This window comes from Schistocerca nitens, chromosome 2 (assembly GCF_023898315.1).
Source record: "Schistocerca nitens isolate TAMUIC-IGC-003100 chromosome 2, iqSchNite1.1, whole genome shotgun sequence".
In the NCBI taxonomy this organism is placed as follows: domain Eukaryota; kingdom Metazoa; phylum Arthropoda; class Insecta; order Orthoptera; family Acrididae; genus Schistocerca; species Schistocerca nitens.
The window spans coordinates 403731703-403755410 of NC_064615.1; the positions used below are offsets into that span (position 1 = coordinate 403731703).

Here is a 23708-nt window from a genome sequence, read left to right on the forward strand (position 1 = left end):
CACTTCCTTCCGCCCCCTCCTCCATCCTCCGGAGTGTCTGTGCACTGCACCAAAACTGATTTTTAAAGAATGCTGCAAACACAAAATGGTCGATATAGCTTGGTGATACACCCTGTAGTTGCTTCCTGTGGTTTAGTGGAGTAGAGTGAGCCAGGACTCGCCTCCTCCTCTTCAGTTTGCGGACACAGAAAGGAGGGAAGCGGTCGACCACATTCCAGCGACCAGCATTCCTCATGCTTCTATCCTCCTCCCCTACTTTAATAAGGCTCTACAGCATTTATACATGGTACACATCTATACTAGTAAGCGAGTATCCCTAGGCATGGAACCCGACCCCAGATGGGGCGATAGGTGGAGGCGTCGAGGTTTTGTGTGGTTAGAGGAAAAGTAGGATTTTGGAGGTTTTCCAAAGTTTCGGTTAGTAAGCTGTGGAGAAGACAATTGTATAAAGGGTACAAGGGTGACAAAAAAGGAGAGGGGGCATTCTTTAAGGTGGTGATAGGTGATGTGGTCATAACCAGGTGGTGTGTTGCACTTTCTGTAAAGTATAGGTTTTATGTCATACGCTGTGATTGGCATATTTAGTTCTATATGTGGTATGTTGCCCAAGTACTGGCAGCTGGAGCCAGGGGCGGGATAACAGTGTTAGTACGTTTGTGGATGGAAGGGAACAAGGTGTAAACAAAATGAGGGTCTTCGGGGATGGGGAAGATGTCAAAGAGATAGGCTGCAAAGTGGACAGGTTTGCTCAGATTATCAGCTATGAGATGACTGTTGTGGAGGAGGACGTAGTGAGGTATGGGTTATTACTTGTAAGTCGATGGAATGCTTTCCAGTATTTGGAAAAGTTCATGGGGAGTGGGGAGATGAGTCTGATGCATATCTCTCATCAGTCATGAGTTCACACAAGGGAGCAGTACATATGATAGAATTGTGTAAGGAGGAGTGGACGTGGGGGAGGGGGGTGGGTGAGAATATATGGTCTTGGTAGGAATGTGGATCCATAGAGCGTCTGACAAGATCTGCTGCAAGAAGGATGGGGTGTGACGCATATCGTCAGGTTGTTGGAAGGTCGAGGGTGGTTTTTAATCTGTTTCTATGGAATCCTGATAGGCATTCCAGTTGGTACAAGAGTGGTCTTGGATACTCTTGGATGGATACTGTGATGGCATGCACAGGATGAGGTTGTGTGTAGGAGATGGTGAAGAGTACAGGCAGGTAGTCACTTCCGGTCAGAGCAAGGACTTCTGCAGTGAGGTACCCAAGGAGCTGAACTAGGATGACATCAAGTATGATCTTGCTTTCAGGGTGGGTGTGGTGTGGCGTGGGAACAATATGACCTTTCAGGGGGCCAGTAAACTGACGCCACTCGAGCTCTGCAGGGGATCTACTATGGATCATGAGGGCAGCAGCAATAATATAGGTGGGTATGGGATGATCTATGAGGGTGAGGAAGTCATAGAGGATGGGGTGATTAGGTCAGATGCAAATCGTTGCAGAGTTGATGGTTAAGGTATGGATAAAGTGGGTAATGATTTACATGGGTTGTGGCTGAACTGGGTTATTGTTGTGGTGGGAGCTGAGGGTGGAGAGAGAGGCATGAGTTAATGCTGTGGTGAGAGAGGATACTATTAGTAAGAGCAGATAGGCATAGGGAGGGTTGGTGAGAGGATGTGCTCCATGTAGTGACTGTCGGAGCAGGATGAGGACAGATAGAGGCAAAGGTTGCTGTGGGATGGTCCATGATGGCGGACAGTGATGAGCGGCGTTGAGTGGGGTGAATGGCCGCTGAACTGTGAGGGAGTTGCAAGGGATAAGAACGTCTCCGATGAGATGGAGTGGTGACGATAAACAGATTGAGGTGGCGGCGGTGACAAATAGACGACGAAACGGCGATAATTGGCTGATGGAGATCAAGACTGGCAGTGAACGTGCGAGCTGGCGATGACCGTTGGCGAGGGCGACGTCGGGATGCGACGATGACGACTGGGCAGCGAAGAAGATGACAGGTAGCGAGCACTGGCAGCAAAAGCGGTGATTGGCAGTGTACACTGGCAGCAAAGATGACGACGGTGACGTAAGACAGCTGGAAACTTGTCCCAATCGGAACTGTAACCCTGAGGGTCTAATTCCCGAGAGGAAGAGGGGCTCCAACTATAGAATGTGAGTCCTTCTTTCACTACAGGTCATTTTATACACGATTCTCATGTGGCGCCACTGCAGTGTAGCTGTCCAGCGTCGTCTGATGGCCAGTTTTTGCAGTAGTTTTCTGGTTTCAACAAAACCCAATATCATTTCAGGCACGTACTCCAATTCGTACCTCTCTATCTACTCGTATATTATTCAGCGAATTAGTGCATTTTCAAATGTTAACCGATTTTTCTGTCCGCCTGTGTACCATGAGAGAGCGCAACTCACCACACACAAATACGCAGATTATGTTCATCCAGTATCTGAGTATCAGAACACTTGGAGATTTTCAATAAACATTACACATCGTTTCAAACACTTGGGAAACTTTTCCTCGCTGAGACCACAGCAAAATGATGAAAGGGAAAAAGTTTATGGCTCACTACATTTTCGCTGTTCATGTAGTAAAGTAGCCGCATTACGCATTACGCTTTTATTGATTACTTCTTTACTTCTAACTGTATTAGCAACGTATTTTGCAAACAGTATCCACATATATTAGTGAATGTACATACACAATTGTATCATTCTACGACACATAGTTTAGGAAATATGACCTCATCAACATTTAGATGTGTGAAAAATTGCCGTATACAGTTAGTTTCTATGTCTTCAGACAAATACCCAGACTACACTCATCCAGTATTTGAGAATGATGATGATGATGATGTTTGGTTTGTGGGGCGCTCAACTGCGCGGTCATCAGCGCCAGTACGAAGTCCCAATTTTTACTCAGTCCAGTTTTTACACAATCCAATCTAGGCCCTGTCACGAATGATAAAGAGTATGATGAAATATGAGGACAACACAAACACTCAGTCTCCGGGATGAGAAACTCCCCAATCCAGCCGGGAATCGAACCCGGGACCCCGTGATCCAGAGGCAGCAGCGGTAGCCACTAGACCACGAGCTGCGGACGGTATCTGAGAATGAAAGAAATTATTGACTTGCAACAAACTGTGTGTGTCAAGTCGTCCACATGAGTATTAAAAGAAATCCGCTAATTTCCGTCACACGAGAAATCACACAAATCTAAAGGCTGGGAATACAACTAAATACATGGACTAAAATTACGAATAACTTAAAGTGGAATGATGACATAAATAAAGGTATCTCGAAAACAAATCAAAGACGACGAATGATTGGCAGCATACTTACAAAATGCAACAGGTCTACTAAAGAGATTGCTTACACTACGCTTGTCCGCCCTCTTCTAGACTGTTACTGTTGGGCGTTGGAAAGGCGTCTGATAGGACTGACGGAGGATATCGAAAAAGTTCAAGGAACGGCGGCTTGTTTTGTATTATCTCGAAATAAGAGAGAGAGTGCCGCCACTGATATGATATGCGAACTGGGGTGGCAATCATCGGAACAAAGGCGTCTTTCATCGCGGCAGGATCTTCTCACGAAATTTCGGTCTCCAACTTTCTCCTCAGAATTTGAGAATATTTTGTTGGAGCCCACCTACGTAGGGACAAATAATAAACACAATAAAATAAGAGGAATCCGAACTCGCAGGGAAAGATTTAATCGTTCGTTTTCCCGCGTGCTGTTCTAAAATCGAACGGTAAAGGAATAGCTTGAAGGTGGTTCGGTGAACCCTCTGCCAGGCACTTAATTGTGAACTACGGAGTAATCATGTTGATGTAAATGTATGTGTACACTTAAGTTCAAACCTTTACGAAAGATTTTATAACCGTAGCGCTCATTTATAAAGTAATCGGAAGCTGTTTTATGCGTGCGAGTTCGATTCTTTAAGAGAATCGAGGTTTACTGGTATTTAATTGTTCTTACCCCCTTCATTTAACAATAAAGATTAATTTCATGCCATTAAAACACTATTTTTCAATCCCCTGCATCGCGCTTACTGTGAGTCTTAGAGCGAAAATGAATGGAATTGTTGTTGTGGGATATTTAAGTTGATTCAATTGTATAATGGGACACGTTTTCGATAGAGGTAGTGGTTTTCGAGCCACTCGAGAAAAACGCCCAAAGATGACAATCAAACGCTCCCCTACCCCCATGGGAACATTCGTTACGGTTTTTAGTATATTGTTCGTGGCAGTCACACCTACTACTGTATGAAAATTTGAGACAACATGAATTGTTTCCTGTAATTTTAGGTCGTTGTCTGGACCAAAAATAATTTCCATAAAGTGAACGAACAGATAATTTGAAATAATTACCAGTACTTACTTGCACTCCATTGTTGTTATAGACACATGCTGCAGTGAACTCATTGGCTTCCAGCCACAAGGTAACACGCAGTGAGAAGTAACGAAGTGTTAGCGGTATAGGCAGGAACAAATACGCGAATATTTTGTAACTGTTTGCTGTCAGTAAATGAATAATTCTGTGCAGTTGGCATTATGGAACATTACAGCAAACAATCTAAGTTGCTCAAATAAAGCCCTTATTACTGCTTGTTCGTGATTTCAAAAGACTGGTTTCCGTTTTATCGAACAGATGAGCCAGTGATAAGACACTACATAAGCATCCTTTTCAAATTCCGGTCTCGCCATCCACGTTTTGGTTTTCCATGGTTTTCTTCAATGTCTTAAGGCGAATGTTAGGATGGTTTCATTGAAAGCGGACGGCCTATTCCTTTCCGCATGATTCCGCTTCTGTTCCGTCACGCCGACAGGACGTTACGCCTTAACCATCCACGATCACACGCACCTCTCTTCCCCTCTAGGGGACACCGCCTTGTCGAAGGCACCTTTTGTGCCGGGTGTGTATGATTGTTTGCTCTGACCAAGGTGGGGGCTGTGCCGACGGTAGAGTAGCTGGCCCCACCTGAGGAACGAGACGGAATGTGTCCCACATCGTACGATAGGGGGGGGGGGGGGGGGAGCTCTATAGACAAGACCGTCAAGCGGCCCTGTGGGTGCTGACCTGAAAATGAAAGCCTGATCCTCTATGTCGGGGGCCGAGCACGAGATTGCCTTGTAAAAAGACTGCCGTCACGAATAATATAACAAGGAATGGCGGACTACTTTTACGAAGACGAATTGCGTCAAGAAACAAGAGTGGTGTGCAGACGACATGGAAAAGATATAAAGTTTCTCGGAGTGTGCGGATAGCGGAGAACCATGCTGGAGAGGGCAGACTAGAGGTTAATACCCACGGAGGCTTGTAAAACCATGAAAAAAGAAATCCATCATCACACCAGTTTCCGTTTTCAAATCTTAAATATTTGTTGCAGCATTCGAGTCAAATCGGCGACTAAGAGTATTTACCTGTCTGATTACTGCCGATGAGCACAGGCAAAAATACACGCTAACCGTAACCTCACGATCTGGATTCTCTTAGGAGGAAATATAAAGAACTCTATAACAGCTTAAAACATATTAGTGTCCTGAGGATGCACGATAAAACACGAATTTGCGAAGTTGCACTGCGTACTTTACTGTTATTTTTCTTCGAATATGATCGTCTCCACTATTTGTCTAGAAGTGTTTGCAATAATAAAGTTACCATTCTGAGCATTTTGAAGGTTTTCAGAGTAATTAACTTTGAAATCAATGTGTGGAAGTTTATGAATCGTCATTGAATGGTCCGGCATCGACCAGTTATAGGTTTGTAGAAAATATCAATAACACCGTCAGCTGCAAGTTATTTCCAACTTACTTTGTGGCTACTGGTTTCGGCGGTATACTCGTAATTGGCCATCTTCAGACCCTCTATAAAGACAGCGGCTGAATTTTCCAATAACAAACGTATGTATGTCCTATGTGTAAATAACCAATCGTTGCACCAGCTTAAGCACGCCGACGTTATCACACGAGGTGTTGTCATGCGCTGATGTCGCACGTGGATAAGCTGGTGCGAAGACCGGATATTTTCACGTGCGACATACATACATTTGTCACAGGAAAATTCAGCCGCTATCTAGTGTAGACAGTTTGATGATGGCGTATAATATCGCCTAAAACGGTAGTCCATTAAACAAATTGGAGAGGAACTTACAGTTGAAGGTATTCTTGACATTTTCTACATACATATCGGCTGTTATTCTGCCATTCAGTAAAATAATAATGGATGCACCCAATTACAGGTTTGGTCAGGGGCTGCTTTTGGCCGTGACTAGAGAATAACGTCATATTCAAGCACGGCAACTGCTGCGCACGTGTTCTAACGGTTTGCTTACCTCTTTATCAGCGTATCTACAGCGTCCAGGTAACAGATTCGTGGTACGTTGGAACATTTCAGGATCATAGCTGCGACGTACTAATGGGGACCACAGTAGTGATTTATGTAGAGGTTATAGCATTTAACACCCAGCTGATAACATTTTTTGTTGATGTGGATGATTTCCGTACATTGGAAATGTAGAGCCGTTTGGCTCTGAACCGATGTATCCCAAGGTAAACATTATGCGACGTATCGCATATAATGAGTTCTATGTAAGTATGTATTCATATTCTTGTTTTTACAAAAGTGGGTCGACTTAAAAACTGTCGTTCGACCGAAACAACAAAGCTCTAGCAGATTATACTTGTGGCAGATGATGCAGTGTCGAAGAAACACTGGATAAATATCATTTCGTCTTGACAAACAGTAAAGGAAGGAATCATTCGAACTTTGGCTTGAGGAAACAAGTGAATGAAGTCGGTATACACTAAAGGAATTTGGGACATTAAAAGTCTGTGGCAATGTAAACTGAAATAAGCTGTTTATATAACTGATGAAAGTATGCATGAAGTACAGACACAAATGATGTATCTATTTCGTGTAAACGAAACCGAATGAGAATCATGAGAATAAACATCCCAGATAGACAAACTACCATTAGAAATCCGATAAAGTCGGCTCGCAATTTAAGAGAACTATAGTTCAAAAAGCAGTAAACCATGCGTTACAAAAGTTCTCATTAGGTGTATATCACAGCAGAAGTGTTTTCTTGAAATTCAAAAGAAACGAAGACGAAAACAACGATGCGTATAATAAACAAGATCAAAAGCTAGCAAAGGTCAAATCTACGAAAAAAATGGAGAAATGTAGGAAATTAGACTGATACATGGGAAGAAAGCTTTGTTTTACGAAATGTTCATAGTGGCTTAGAATTCATAAATAAGTTTCTGAAACTGAACTGTAAATCTAACACGTTCTAGTATGCTTAAATCAAAGGCAGATGGACAGAGAAGCGACGAGAAAAAATTGGGAAGATTTTGAATGCAGTGATGCTGTACCGGAAATTTTAGAAATTTTGTGGACAAAGTACAGATCGGAAACCAAAAGAATAAAGTCTGAGTGTAAATAACAAGCTAGACGAAAGCATTTGTTTGTAAAACATTTCCAAAAATATATGTTGTGGGAGACAAATACACAGAAACGAATATGCTAAACGGACTTAGGAAAAAATTTTGGGCAAAAATAACCAGTCGGAAGAGTGATAATTATAAAGAAGAAGACGGCAGTATACCACTACTAAAGGAGCAGCCTGTTAGTGAACATTATAGTAATCAGTTCGCCTTGAAGTTTCGGAACTGCTACTTCCGAGACAATCGAGTTTGCGAAGAAGCTATCAGCGTGAAGCTGCGGCGCGTTAGTGGACCACAGAGACGCTAGCTAATGCGTTCCCAGACTGTGCAAAGTGCTGCGGCAGTGAATTGTCTAATCACTTTTAGCAGTGGCCTCAGAGTTCCTCCTTTGTGTTCAGCAGAAAGGCAAAGAAGCGGTTGAGACATTGCAGGAGAGCGATAAAACTCACACGCTGTGGGGGTCTTAACTTAATTGTAGATTGCAAATCCTTCAGTGGGCCTCCTTTTGTTCCGCTCCTCGTTGGTGTCAGTCTTTGGACCGATTTCATGCACCTCTCCACGCTAGTCTATATTGTGCGAGTCTCTCCATTTTGTTTAATGACTACTGCAAACTGCATCTATCTGAACCCGCTTACCATATTCATCGCTTCGTCTCCAATTTGCCCTCCCCCCTTCCTCAAATTTCCCTCTTGTACCAAATTGACTATTCTTTGAAGCCTCAGCATGTATCTTGTCAAATTATCCTTTCTTTTAGTCAGGTTTTGCCGTAAACCGCATTCTTCCCCAATTCAATTCATTAGTTCCTATTAGTTATTTGATCTACCCATCTAACCTCTAGTATTCTTCTGTAGCACCACACCTCTATTCTCTTCATCTCTGAAATGCTTATCGTTCATGTTTCACTTCTGTTCAAGAAAGCACACAAGACAAATACCTGCATAAAAAACTCCTAATATTTAAATTTACATTCGATGTTAAGGAACACCTTTTTTTTTTTTTAGAAATGCTTCTTCTGCTTAGCAATCGTAAAATAATACACATATCAAAAAAGTTTTGCATCACCCCGGTTCCCAGAATTCCTGAAGATAGACGTTGACTGTGGATATTGTACCACAAACACAGTCACTTTGACTGTTCAGGGATGTCGCTAAACCGCGCAAAGATGTAAACAACCATGCATGAACCTATTGGACGGAGGGGCTCCGATAGCCGATCACTTCCAGTCATTCCACCAGGAAGGAGGTACATGGCTCGTCTTGTCTGTAGTTCAACCATGCCTAGACGGTAAATATAGCGGTTGGATCGCGTCCTCATTGTTACATTGTGCCAGGAAGGGCTCTCAACAAGGGAAGTGACCAGGTGTCTCGGAGTGAACCAAAGCGATATTGTTCGGACATGGAGGAGATACAGAGAGACAGGAACTGTCGATTGCATGCCTCGCTCAGGCCGCCCGAGGGCTACTACTGCAGTGGATGACTACTACCTACGAACTATGGCTCGGAGGAACCCTGACAGCAACGCCACCATGTTGAATAATTCTTTTCGTGCAGCCAAAGGACGTCGTGTTACAACTCAAACTGTGCGCAATAGGCTGCGTGATGCGCAACTTCACCACCGACGTCCATGGCGAGGTCCATCTTTGCAACCACGGCACCATGAAGCGCGATACAGATGGGCCCCACAAAATGCCGAATGGACCGCTCAGGGTTGGCATGACGTTCTCTTCACCGATGAGTGTCGCATATGCCTTCAACCAGACAATCCTCGGAGACGTGTTTGGAGGCAAACCGATCAATATGAACGCCTTAGACACACCGTCCAGCGAGTACAGCAAGATAGAGGTTCCCTGCTGTTTCGTTGTGGCATTATGTGAGGCAACGTAAGCCGCTGGTGGTCACGACGTCCATGGCGAGGTCCATCTTTGCAACCACGGCACCATGAAGCGCGATACAGATGGGCCCCACAAAATGCCGAATGGACCGCTCAGGGTTGGCATGACGTTCTCTTCACCGATGAGTGTCGCATGTGCCTTCAACCAGACAATCCTCGGAGACGTGTTTGGAGGCAAACCGATCAATATGAACGCCTTAGGCACACTGTCCAGCGAGTACAGCAAGATAGAGGTTCCCTGCTGTTTCGTTGTGGCATTATGTGAGGCAACGTAAGCCGCTGGTGGTCACGACGTCCATGGCGAGGTCCATCTTTGCAACCACGGCACCATGAAGCGCGATACAGATGGGCCCCACAAAATGCCGAATGGACCGCTCAGGGTTGGCATGACGTTCTCTTCACCGATGAGTGTCGCATATGCCTTCAACCAGACAATCCTCGGAGACGTGTTTGGAGGCAAACCGATCAATATGAACGCCTTAGACACACTGTCCAGCGAGTACTGCAAGATAGAGGTTCCCTGCTGTTTCGTTGTGGCATTATGTGAGGCAACGTAAGCCGCTGGTGGTCACGGAAGGCGCCATAACGGCTATACGATACGCGAATGCCATCTTTCGACCGGTAGTGCAACCATATCAGCAGCATATTGGCTAGGCATTCGTTTTCATGGACGACAATTCGAGCCCCCATTGTGCGCATCTTGTGAATGACTTCCTGTAGGATAACGACATTGCTCGATTAGTGTGGCCAGCATGTTCTCCAGACATGAACCCCATCGAACATGCCTGGGATAGATTGAAAAGGGCTGTTTATAGACGACGTGACCGACCAACCTGTCTGAGGGATCTACGCCGAATCTCTTTTGAAGAGTGGGACAATCTGGACCAATAGTGCCTTGATGAACTTATGGATAGTATGGCACGACGAGTACAGGCATGCATTAATGCAAGAGGATGTGCTACTGGGTATCAGAGGTTCCAGTGTGTACAGCAATCTAGACCACCATCTCTGAAGGTCTCGCTGTATGGTGTTATAACATGCAATGTGTGGTTTCCATGAGCAATAAAGAGGGCAGAAGTGATGTGTATGTTCATCTCCATTCCGGTTTTCTGTACAGGTTCCGAAACTCTCGGAACCGAGGTGACGCAAAAAAATAAAATAATATATGAATACCCTACTTACATCAGGCACTGTCAGAATGCAACAAAGTCAATGATTTAAACGCAGCGTGATGAACCGTTAAATAACTTAATCTTGGACACGAATATCTACAGGGAAAACCAGAACTTCGCCGACAACTTTCAGATGTGGAAGTATGGACTAAAACAAGAAAAAATACTAAATAAAATTCTGCTGTAAAATACATACTTTAAGAGCTTTTAAGCACTCTGAGACACTTCATCTTCTGTAAGCTCTTTGCTTTCCACATTTCGAGTATGGACCAAACTAAGAACAAAATGTCGAGTGAACATGGGCTCTAATGTGCATACCTTAAGAGCTATGAGCACTTGTTCATCTTCGATACATGAAACACACCTCTTATACTGAACAAGCGCTCATAGCTATTAAGTATGTATTTTAGAGCTCATGTTCAATGGACATTTTCTTCTCGTCTTGGTCGGTATTGCTACCTACCATAATACGTAAAGCAGAGAGTTACATTTCACAAAAAAATGGTTCAAATGGCTCTAAGCACTATGGGACTTAACATCTGAGGTCATCAGTCACGTAGACTAAGAACTACTTAACCCTAACTAACCTAAGGACATCACACACATCCATGCCCGAGGAAGGATTCGAAGCTGCGACCGTAACAGCAGCGCGGTTCCGGACTGAAGCGCCTAGAACCGCTCGGTCATAGCGGCCGGCTGCATTTCACAGTGCCGAATATGAACAAGTGCATTTTAGAGGTCACGGTTTTTCTTCTTTTGTACTTTGGGGTACGTTAAAACAATCAGTTTTTAGTGTTCTGTGACTTTCTATTAGCCCAGTATTGTTTCATTCTTCCTGATCTTCCTTACCTTCCTTTCCTTTCTTCTTCAGAGATCTTTATTGTTCGTTTGGTTTTCATTTTGACTTGGAAGCTCTCTTTTTGGTTCCTGTTTTCTTTTCTTTTTTCTTTTTTGCTGTTTACCTAAGAGCATATTTTATGTGTTCAGAAGTTCTCCTTCTCCATTTGCTTGAACTAATTTGGTTGGTTTTTTGTTGTTTCAGAAGTAGTTAAAATGCTTTTTCTTAATCTATTTGAGTTCATTTTGAGGACGTATCCATAAAAATCAATTCTTCTTTTCCTCATTACGTCTGAAAGCCTTTCGGTAGTTTGGTAAATGGTTTTATTTTTAATGCGAATTACTTTCTTTTTGTGGAATCTGGGACCAAGGATTTTTCTTGATATCTTCCATTCTTTGATCTCCAAACTTTCAACTGGACCATGGTCGGTAATGGACAATGTTCCCGCTGCACACAGCGCTTCCTGTTTGATTAATGTATTGTAATGTCTTATTTGTACATTTCATGAGACTGGCGTTTCATTTTATATGTTTTTGGTGCACTGTAAGGACAGCTCATCTGTACTTCTTTTAAATTCCGTTGCTTTTTTTTCTCGAAGCATTTCACTTAATCCATTATCCAAGATATTTTAATTTTTTGACGATCTCTACTGTTTTGATCTCCCACTTTAATATGTTTTGGTTGGTTTTTTATGTTTCCTTTCGAAAGGAGATTTTGAGATATATTTTTTCACCTTCTTTTTATGGTTCGAGGGTCTGTTCTTCGGCTTCTTTCCAGGTCTCGGCTAGTAGGGCTATATCATTTGCAAAAGCTCGACAATTGACTTTGATGCCTTTGGTTTTTGTTCCCAGTTGGATTCCACTAAGTACCTCCGTGTTCCACCCTCTGACTACTTTCCTAGGGTGCAGTTAAAAAGCAGTGGGGAGACCCATTTCCTCACCATACTCTAGTTTTTACCTCAAAAGGGTCGGAGAGCTCTCCTACGAATCTGACTTGAGCATGTATTCGTAAGGGCGTCTCTGATTAGGTTTTCGGTCTTGTCGAGATTTATATACTTTAAGTTTAGAGATCAGAGATTCGCAGTGTATTGAGTAGTATGCTTTCTAAAACTGAATGAAAGTGATAACATATGATTTTGCTCTTGATTTTTATTGGTCCATGAGGTTTTTGAGGTTCAATATTTGTTCTAGGGAGGAAATTCCTTTCCTGAAACCTGCTTCCTATCCTCTAAATTGATGGTCTAATTGGGGTTCTGCCCTTCTTAGCATGTCCTTAGAGAATATCTTGCACGTTACATCTGGAAGTGAGATTCCTCTGCAGTTGTTGGGGTCAGTTTTGGACCCGTCCTTATGGAGTGGGTGGATGAGAGCCATCTTATATTCATTTAGGAGTCTTTCATTTAACCAGATTTCTTCAGAGATGTTTTGGACAGAGTATATGGCACTTTTGTTGATATTTTTCCAAAGTTTAGTTGTGATTTCATTTTCTCTCGAAGTTTTATAATTAGAGATTTGAAATGACTGTAGTTCCTCGGTGGAGGATGGTTCAGTTAGCGTTGGTTATTGTTGAAATCTTAAAGTCAATTTTTCTATGGTTCCTTCACAGTTGAGAAAGTTCCTGAAATATTATGCCAATATTTTTCAATTACCCTTGTTGTTGTGGGTGATATTTTCCTTTTTGTGGGGTCGGTGTGTTATATGTTTTTTTTTTAAAGTCTTATAAAAATTCCTTGTGTTGTTTTTGATAAACTCTTCGTTGATCTGAAAGAGGAGTTGGTCTTCTCAGACGTTTTATGATTTTGATATTTTTGCTCACTGGTTTTCTTATACTTAAAAAAGTTTTGTCTATTCTGTGGCATGTTAAATAGAAACTTTTGTCTTGTTTTGGTCCATACTACGATCTCTGGAAGTTCGCCATTGGAGTTGTGGTTCACCCTGTATATTTACCTTCCTAAAAACGTAATGTGTTGTCTCGTGCTTTGTATTAGGTTACAAAGGCATTTCAAATATGTCGTCAGGATTTGTGCAACTACCTGAATTTTTAGGTTGATCTATTGCGGATCTGCGGGTATTGGATAGTCTTTCTGTAGAGCTATCCATGAGTTACGTATCGAAGCTAACCCTAGTGGTCCAAGTTAGAAACAAATACTTGTCATTCTGTTTCTGGACGGTAACGTCATACAGATACACTAGGAACAGCTCTGATGTTAGAATTATAATTCATTACAAAGAATACATTAACTTATTGTAGCAAGTAATCCAGTAATCGAAGCAGCTTTATTATGAGAAAAAGATAATTACATCAAGCAACAATATAAACTATATGGGATATAGCAAGACAGAGAATGGTGGGGCCAACAAGTAAGAGGAACAAATAGCTCCAAAAATATATGAGACTTTGGTAAAAAGTGTATGTAGTGTTGCAAACCTCTTAAACAAGTACTTCATTTCTGTTACTGACAGCCTTGAGTTATCTGGTTTCGTGAAGAGTGCAATGGAGTATCTGACACCAGCCTTTAAAAATAACTTCAGTAAAATGAAAATGACACTCATGTCTTCCAAAGAAGTAGCATCCATCATAAAATCCTTAAAATCTAAGTATTCCTGTGGGTATGATAACGTATCGATGAAGTTAATCAAAGAGTGCTCATGTGAGTTGAGTTCTATCTTAAGTTATTTGTGGAATAAATCTCTTATCAGTGGAACATTTCCAGACTGGCTAAAATATGCTGAAGTTTAGCCTCTTTACAAGAAGGGGGATAAAGAGGAACCAGCAAACAACAGACCATTTCACTTTTGACGGTTTTCTCAAAAATATTTCAAAAGTCTGTGTTCAAGTGACTCCCTAAGCATCTGACTGCAAATAATATATTGTCCAAGTCACAGTATGGATTTCTTAAGGGTGTTGATACAGAGAAAGCTATTTACACTTATAGTGAGAATGTACATAATTCATTAGATAATAAATTAGAGGCTACTGGCATTTTCTGAGACCTGTCAGAAGCCTTGAACTGTGTGAACTCCAGCATTCTCTTAAGTAAATTAGAATATTATGGTGTCACCGGCAATGCTGCGAAATGTTTGAGTCTTATCTATCTAACAGGAAACAAATGGCGTCATTGCGAAATACCTGTGCAGTATGCAGTCGTGCTTCATCTGGCTGGGAATTAATTACATGTGGTGTTCCTCAAGGTTCCATCTTGGCTCCATTGCTTTTTCTTGGAAATATTAGTGACCTCTCATCTGTCACATTACCAGACGCTAAGTTTGCTTTGTTTGCAGATGATGTAAACATTGCAATTAGTAGCAAGTCAAGTGCAGATTTAGAAATAGCTTCTAATCATATTTTCACTGACATTAATAAGTAGTTTAAAGCTAATTCACTGTCATTAAACTTTGAGAAGACCAATTATATGCAGTTCAGAACCTGTGAGAAATTTCCTTCCAGCACACGTATAACACATGAAGACATGCAGATCGAAGAGATTGGCAGTGTTCAATTTCTGCGATTACACCTCGGTAATGAATTCAGTTGGGAAGGGCATTCCACAGAATTGTTTGAGTGTGTAAACAAGTATGTATTCGCAGTGAGAACTATGTCAGATCTAGGAGTTATAAATATAAAAAGAAACTTGTATACTTTACTTACTTTCATTCTATTATGTCATATGGGATCATATTCTGAGGCAACTCATCAAACTGAGCAAAAGATTTTAGGGTGCAAAAGCATGTAATCATTTGTGGTTTGAATTTAAGAACATCATGTAGAAACATGTTCAAGGAACTTTGTATTATAACTACTGCTTCTCAGTATATTTATTCCTTAATGAAGTTTGTTGCAAGTAATACATCTCTGTTTCCAACCAATTAAATACACATTTCGGCACTAGCACATTACTACTACATTGCAATTTATACCATGAAAATTTGTACCGAGTTTAATGTTAATAGGTGAAATACCATTATCGTCCTTTCGAATTCTTGTTACATTGCATGGTATGAAGAACATCATATTCACTATTCGATCTTCATGGAGTGTCATGTTAATGAAACTCTTATGGTATGTTGAAGTACTAAGTGAAAGTACCATTTAGGTTAGGGCTAGGCAAATGCTCTCTCATATGTCCGCAGGACCATTCCGTACCTCCTTCTTCTCCTCCTCCCCCCCCCCCCCCTCCTACCGGAACTCCAACAGCCCTAGTTTCCCCTCCCCATCCAACACACGAACACTTCTAGCGCCGCTCTTTTCAAACCCACAACCGTGCGCTAACGTCGCTTGTTAACTTTGTGTGTAAAATTGTCTATGCTAAGCTCTCGTTTCTAGTAACAAGTCAGAACTAGAGAGAAGAAAATAGTCGTGGAGTAGTTAAGATGCCCAAAACGGAAATTTAACGAATCCTTACGCTTTAACCCACATTAGGAAGAAAATTATTTTATACTGAAAAGCAAAGTGGCCCTTGTTTGTTGTGTAATACAAAATACTGACCTCGAACAAGGATGGCATGCAACAACATTTCCATCTGCTTCATAATGAAATACCCATCAATTTGAATACTGAAGAAAGGAAAGCCGAATTTCTCGAGATAAGACAGCATAGAGAGAATGAGGTAAGTATTCATGTAGCATTCATATATGTCAATTTTGAAATTATTATTGTCACTGATTTCACATTATGTAGGTTTGCCCTTGACTTAAACTCCTCACTTAAAGCACTTAAAGAAAATCATGCGACGAATGATGGAGCTGCAACGAAAATGAGTTATCACGTAGCTCTCAAAACAGTTAAAGTAGTGTGCCCCTTCAGCGACGGAGAATTTATGAAATGCTGCCTTGTGGCTGCCGCAACAACTGTACGCTCAGTGAAAATTTCTCTTTTGGAAATCTTCGTGGTAAATGATACTACCTCTTTCAGCGAGATCGGTTTGCCGACATACTGGATAAATGGCGAACGATATGGAAGCACGACGTGGAAGCATAGCTGATAGACTGGAATAAAAGTATTTTTTTTATCTTTGGTTTTGTGTGAAAGCAGTGATGTAACGTGTTGTTTAATTTAGCATGTTTCTGAGAGTTATTATTTTATTTACGGCTCTTACTTTTTCAGCAACAGTAGTATATATTTCAGAATAAAATCCAGTCGTCAGTTGGACAGTTATTTTTATTTTGCTTTGTCGGTCTCAATTCATTAATCTGTCATTCTCGTTGTTGTTGTTGTTGTGGTCTTCAGTCCTGAGACTGGTTTGATGCAGCACTCCATGCTACCCTATCCTGTGCAAGCTTCTTCATCGTCCAGTACTTACTGCAACCCACATCTTATATCCTCCTTAAAAACACTGTCCATTCCGTTCAACTGCTATTCCAAGTCTTTTTCTGTCTCTGATAGAATTACAATGTCATCGGCGAACCTCAAAGTCATTCTGAGAAGGCTAAAAGATTAGGGATATTATAATTCGTTAGACATTGCCCATACATTTATGTAAAGCATAAGAAGTGTATCACAAGAAGTTACGTGTTACTGGTTTAGCAGAAGTCAGTATCTTCTTCATGACATGGCCAAAGATGTACATATTGTACGCGTTCATTAAAAACACAGATTGTCCGCCCCGGGGGCTGAGTGGTCAGTGCGACAGAATGTCAATCCTAAGGGCCCGGGTTCGATTCCCGGCTGGGTCCGAGATTTTCTCCGCTCAGGCACTGGGTGTTGCGTTGTCCTAATCATCATCATTTCATCCCCATCGACTCGCAAGTCGCCGAATTGGCGTCAAATCGGAAGACTTGCACCCGGCGAATGGTCTACCCGACGTGAGGCCGTAGGAACACAACATTTACATTTACAAAAACACAGATTGCCAGATTGATAATTTACAGTAAATGAATCAAATTTGTGTGCATAGAAGATGTGATAGCAACAAGGAATACGAATGGTTAGAGTGCATTGAGAAACAGACACTACTTTGATTATATAGCACCTCTTACAAAACGCGACAGTTAGCCTATTCCTTTTAGATATTAGAAATATGTGCCACGTTTTTCAAATATATAGTACTTTTTGTATGCTTTTATATATATTCCTTGTTGCTGGCACAACAGCTTCACTATGTACATAAGACTAATTTATTTACTATAAATTTCGTATCTATCTGTCTGCCTGCGTTTATAATAATCACATACAATAAGTACATATTTGGACATGTCATGAGATTATACTTCTGTGAAGAAGATATTGACATCTGCTAAACCAATACTAATTTTTCTGTAATACACTTCTCATTCTTTTCATAAATGTATGGACAAGGTATAGTTATTTATAATATCGCTAGTTCTGTAGCCTTCTGAAGACGACAGATTAACCTGTTGAAATTGATAAACCGAAATAAAGATATTTGTAAATCTGGCACTGAATTTTATTCTGAAATTTCTGAGAGTTGTCGATTCTGAATTCAACGTGATGGGGAACTGTTTGGTTTGATTACAATGTATGACAGAACTATAGACTAAGGCTTTTGTTGGGAAAAACTTCCGTCTATCGGAACCGATGGATTTTCTGCAATGATTGGTCACAAGTCTGATGTAGCTTTTGCGAGGAAAGAGTTGAAAGAAGTTGGTATAAGGTAGGAAATACAAGGAATGTTCTATGTCAAGATGATCTGTTTGAAAAACGTGCAATTTCAAATCACGAATAATGTAGGTTACTTAACTTTCCTTGAAGTACTTGGTGTGCCTTATTTTTCTGAAGAACACTGGTTGATTAGAGGTGTTGTTTACCATTATATCTGCGTGAAATGTAAATACATGACGCTCTTCATCGACATAAGAAAATAATACAAGAGTTTGCCAACTGTCGGTAGGTATTGGATCTACGTAGCATTTCTAACTGAACTGAGCCGACCAAGCACACACAACACTACTTTCCTCTTGAAACTAAGATGATATCAACTGCTTCCATAATTAGTTCATGTTTGCCTTACAAACTGGTGCTAAAGAAAAAGCAACTTTCACTATATTCGTTTATGTGCTTGCCAAACATTATAGTAATTGAAAATGGAAAAAAATCTGGTAAAGGAGACACTGAACGAACATTTAGATGCATTTGTTCCTGTGCCTCAGGCTCTGAGAGAAACTTATGACAGTGAATTTAATGGCGTCAATCAGTATGAACTTGATTTTAATATTTTGCAACTACTTTGCAGTGGGCATTGGAAACACATCTCCTGAAATACTGTTGCAGCTCGTAGATCTTTATAGCTATCGTATGGAGAGGGAGAGGTTTCGCATTGCAGAAAATTTTGATCTGTTCTGTAAGAATGTTCTTCGTAATCAGTTGCCGCAGTTGTTTAAAACTGCCACTCGAGTGTGTCGTACGTTCAGAACGAAATACGTATGTGAAAGCGTTTTTTCAGTAACCAATTTAATGAAATCATAACTTAGGAAAAGCATTACTTATGTTTGTCTTACTGAAGCATACTGGAGATGAAGATATTAATACAAATATATTTTTAAAAATTTGTATGATGTAAAAAAAGTGTTCGTTTCTTTATCGGATTTAGTACCTTCACCGAACTTCACACTTCTGTGTAAGATTATCTGAAATATGTCTGTTCTTTCCTCATTAATTTATGCACGTTTTTTATTTGTGATCATGAGATTAAAAACAATGTATTAAAACGTTAGAAAAATGAGAGGATTAAATCTGTGGGCAGAATTAGATACGTGTTTCTTTTCTGCTTCGCGGTGCCCAGCCGTGTTTTAGGTTGTCAACAATTATACACTAGAACCAAAGATAACTCTGCAAAGTATATCTTCGGCAATTAAGTGATAAATAGCGTCATTGGTAACAAGACATGTTCTGTGTGACCCTTACTTATCCCCACAGGTTTACGAATAGGGAATAGGATCATTGTTCTTCTGTTAAATGACGGCAATAGTAAATCCAATACGTACAAATAAGGCACACAGAATAAGCCGTAGATTGTGTGCTAATTACTTTTAAAGTCATTCTCATACGGGCCGAGACAGCTAACTTTGACGTGAACACGGACGGGACGTTCCATATCATAAGACACAGAGCCGTCGGCACAAGAGAAATTAATTAACAATATTTCAGCGGCCTTCAGAAGATCGTAACATAAAATACGAAGCCACTGAGTGACGAACTCTGCGTAGTGTAATTGGTAGCGGCGCCAAATTTCGATACATCATGTAGCCGGTGCGCATCCCGTTATACACAGATTTTTTTTCTCACTTTCACAATTTCTAACAAGTTGTGGGACTTTCTTATTAAATTGACAGAAAGAGTTTCTACAATATTCGATGTTGTGTAAATATATGTGCTATCTCTCAGGAGTAAGTTTGTCCGATTTTGTGAAGTTTCATAAGCTGATGTCCCTTGTGCCTGAACGTGAAACTTCCTTTTTTGTCATAACATGTTCACGGATGCTGAATTTTTTTTTAGATGTACTACACACACAACAACATGACTGGCATATAGACAAGGGGGGAGATGTGCGTTTCAATAAAGCTAACGTAGGAATTCTATGCGCGTCCATTTTCGTAAACAAACTGTGCGGTTTGCGCCATGCCCCACAATCTCGTGAGTGGTCTACGGTGAACTGTGGACAAATTGAATATCGACCACTGCGTTGGTAAAGTTAAGCGCGAAATATCGTCTTGCCCACACTTCAGTGTCTTTAAAAGTCTACGGTTAAAGTAAAATATGATAGGCCCTAGTCCCTATTTTTTATAAGAACAATTTACATTCTGCGATACATCCACAGAAAAACGGCAGGAAGGAGGAACAGCATCATCTTCCAGTCTTCACGCAGTTCGCAAGGAAACAAGTTGGTTGGTTGGTTTGGGGAAGGAGACTAGACAGCGAAGTCATCGGTCTCATCGGATTAGGGAAGGACGGGGAAGGAAGTCGGCCGTGCCCTTTGAAAGGAACCATCCCGGCATTTGCCTGGAGCGATTTAGGGAAATCACGGAAAACCTAAATCAGGATGGCCGGACGCGGGATTGAACCGTCGTCCTCCCGAATGCGAGTCCAGTGTCTAACCACTGCGCCATCTCGCTCGGTAGGAAACAAGTATCCTCGAAATGTTCCAAACATAGAAAATGTTTTTTTCTCAGTTATAAACCTTACCTTCTAACGGCATTTAACCATGTTTCTAAAAGTTGAGGCTTTGAAACAGGAAACTTGCAATTAAATGCACGTTTTTTATATTATCAGTTCGTAGACACATTTGTCGGACAAGTGTATTAACATATAAAACATCAAAAACATATCCACATATCTATGAAATATACTATCGATTCTTTTCTCGAATTTATTTCTACAATTAAACGCTGCGTAACGCTTCACCAGCTCTCTTCGCGTAAAATGGAATGTGTAGGCAGTACAGTTACAACTAACAAATACCGTATATATCCCCCGATAAATACATAATGTTGAATTTGTATCCTTAAATGGAATAATACACTTCTACTTAACACATCGTTGCAACCAGAATTGCGACGAACTGAGAACTCAAAATAACCAACGACAGCATCGCCTCGGATAGTCAAGTTGTTTTTGTAATATATTTTTGTTTGCGAACGAAATAAAGCCGACAACTGCCGCTGGAGAGCCCTGAGAGTGCGAATCACGTTAATCAGTTCGCCCCTTGCGCCGACGGCGCAGGATTCGAACCTGCGACCGTAGCGGTCGCGTGGTTCCAGACTGTAGCGCCTAGAACCGCTCGGCCACTGTGGCCGGCGAATCTTCAATGTTCCATTGCCTTAAAGCGGCGTACTTTCTTAACACACGAGCTGTAGGACGAAAATAACTAAATATGAGAATTCTTTAATTACCAATGATAACTTTCCCGTCATTTTCTTACATCAAATCATTTTCGAGAGCTTCTCAAGTTCTGGCACTTAGAAACAGCATATATTTATAGGCTGTAATTTATAACAAAAAGAAAGAAGTCCAAGGCTTCAACCGAAGAAAATAATACAATACGGCGTTTCTTTAGTTCTGCTTGTGATGTAGCGAGCGTTCTTCCATCTTACTGCTTCTGCTTCACGCCGCACGCTCCCGAATTGTTGCAGAAAGTTTTTGTGTTTCACGTGCCAAAATGGCTCCTCGAACAGCAGGTAGTGACGTCATAAAACTCGTACAGCTCCCATCATCATAGCTAACTCGTCCCGGGCGATGACAGCTTAAACCTGTGCTGCTATATTTTGCCTAAGGCTGGCTAGACTCTTCAATTCTAGCTGACTTTGAAAAACTGTTTTCTGGAGTTCGGCGGACTAACGTTTGCCAAGAAGGTGTTAATTAACCGAAAAGATGGGAAATTAATAAGCAATTTATATTCCTAGATGACACGATGCGGTACTTCGTAGTTCGTCTCCTTTTCAAAGAATATTAGACCACAACATCATCGTCGTATATATACTAAGATAGTATCTGTTCTTTCGGACATGTCCGAAAGAACTGATACCATCTTAGTTTATATATAGTTTAGGCTCACCGGCCACTTGACCATCTTCTTCTTCTTCTGTGCGAATGCACAAACAGTGCCCGAACACTTTACGGGAATCGGCAACGCGCCACGAGTAAGGAGTATAATTGGCGGGGGCCCTACGAATGTAGTGCGGGACAATACGTTGAGAATGTGGGTTTCGCGGGAGGCGTGCCAGAGATAAACCCCTGCAGTTGCGCTATCCTCTGTGTCCCCGGTGGCTCAGATGGATAGAGCGTCTGCCATGTAAGCAGGAGATCCCGGTTTCGAGTCCCGGTCGGGGCACACATTTTCATCTGTCCCCGTTGACGTATGTCAACGCCTGTAAGCAGCTAAGTGTGTTCATTTCATTGTAAAATCATCGTCGTAAACAGTGAAATCTGAGTGACAGACGTAGATGAACGATCGCTCTTCCACAGGGGAACTTACTTGTCGGTGGGCTGCACGAGCTCGTAGATCGTGTCCATGGTGGGGCGCAGCAGACGGTGCAGATCTCGGTTGAGCGGCGTGCCCGGCGCGTAGCGAGCCACCAGGTCCACGGCAGCGTGCATGCCATCCACGCAGCCCCTCTGGCACTGGTAGAAGGGCAGCTCGGGTTGCTTCAAGAACAGAGACTCCTCCAGCAGCAGCGGATAGGCGTCGGCCAGTCGCCGGCCTTCGCGCTCTTCGAAGACCAGCGAGGCGGCGTGAAGTCTGGCCAGCGCCTTCAGCACACACTCGCAGTGGTCGATATCCAACGGATCGGAAGGGTCCAGCATACGAAAACCGGCCGGTGCCAGATCCTCGAGCACTAGCACATCTGGCCGCAGGTAGTGGCACTGTGGGACCGTTCGCAACAATGTAGACGACTCGTAGGCCGCGCAGCGCAGGTGCTTCTGGAAACTCCGCAACAAGTCGCCGTAGAATAGCACCTCCTTCTTGTAGGCCACGCCAGACGTGGCGAACGTCCGTCGGTAGCCTTCCTCCATTGGGACGCTCTTCACGAAGAACTTCACGTCTTCAGTGCTGTCCTTCTCGTCTTTACCCTTGACTGACACCGACACACGAAGCTGTAGATGGTCGCCCATGAAGCCCTGTATATCGTTGCTTCGCGACGTCAACGAAAATTCTCTCATCGCCACGGTGTCCGTTTGGAAATGACCCTCGACAATCTTCTGACATTCCTCACGAGACAGTGGACATGCGGCGTCCATACTTGTGCTTCTTGTTTCTCGCGGGCGACGGTAGTGATGACTGACTACCAGAGATAGCGTCTTCACTTATAGGAGTTGTACGAATCTTGTGTGCTAAATGAACTAGAGGGTTTCATCATGACGTTCCCTGAGCACCAGCTGTTAAGTGAGCCACATTGTTTCATCATGGTGTGCTCAGCGTGTCCTCTCCTGTCAGTACGCATTATGGTGGCTTTGCGCCCTTGATATTACGTTGTATACACAGACCGAGTCATTGTTCATAAAGACAGGAGGATGTTTGCGTGTATAGAAGTTTAGACGTCCGCTTTGTTATCTGCGTTGCTGCTAGTGACGTGTTTACCTCCACATCGCTGTACCTGAGAAACCGACATACTAAGGGTGATGCAACATTCAACCTGGAACGCTTCATGAACTTTTGATAAAAATCCGCGTGCTGAGTCCGTTACGACGTTCTCATTTGATGGAGTTTTCGTAGCCTAGCTCCTGAATTAAGGTAAAAAAGTAGGATGGAAACTCAAACTTTGAACATATGGCTCTGAGCACTATGGGACGAGGTCATCAGTCCCCTAGAACTTAGAACTACTTAAACCTAACTAACCTAAGGACATCACACACATCCATGCCCGAGGCAGGATTCGAAACTGCGACCGTAGCAGTAGTGCG

General features: G+C 42.1%; 1 protein-coding gene across 1 annotated transcript in view; it reads right to left on the reverse strand.

The window, feature by feature from the left end:
• LOC126234426 (uncharacterized) overlaps positions 1-23130 on the reverse strand; it is a 53348-nt gene extending 30218 nt beyond the window's left edge. Inside the window, exon 1 of the mRNA XM_049943119.1 lies at positions 22282-23130. Within this exon, the coding sequence (XP_049799076.1) occupies positions 22282-23045 (764 nt within the window). The 5' untranslated portion in view covers positions 23046-23130. The remainder of the gene's footprint in view (positions 1-22281) is intronic.
• Between the last annotated feature and the right edge of the window lie 578 nt (positions 23131-23708).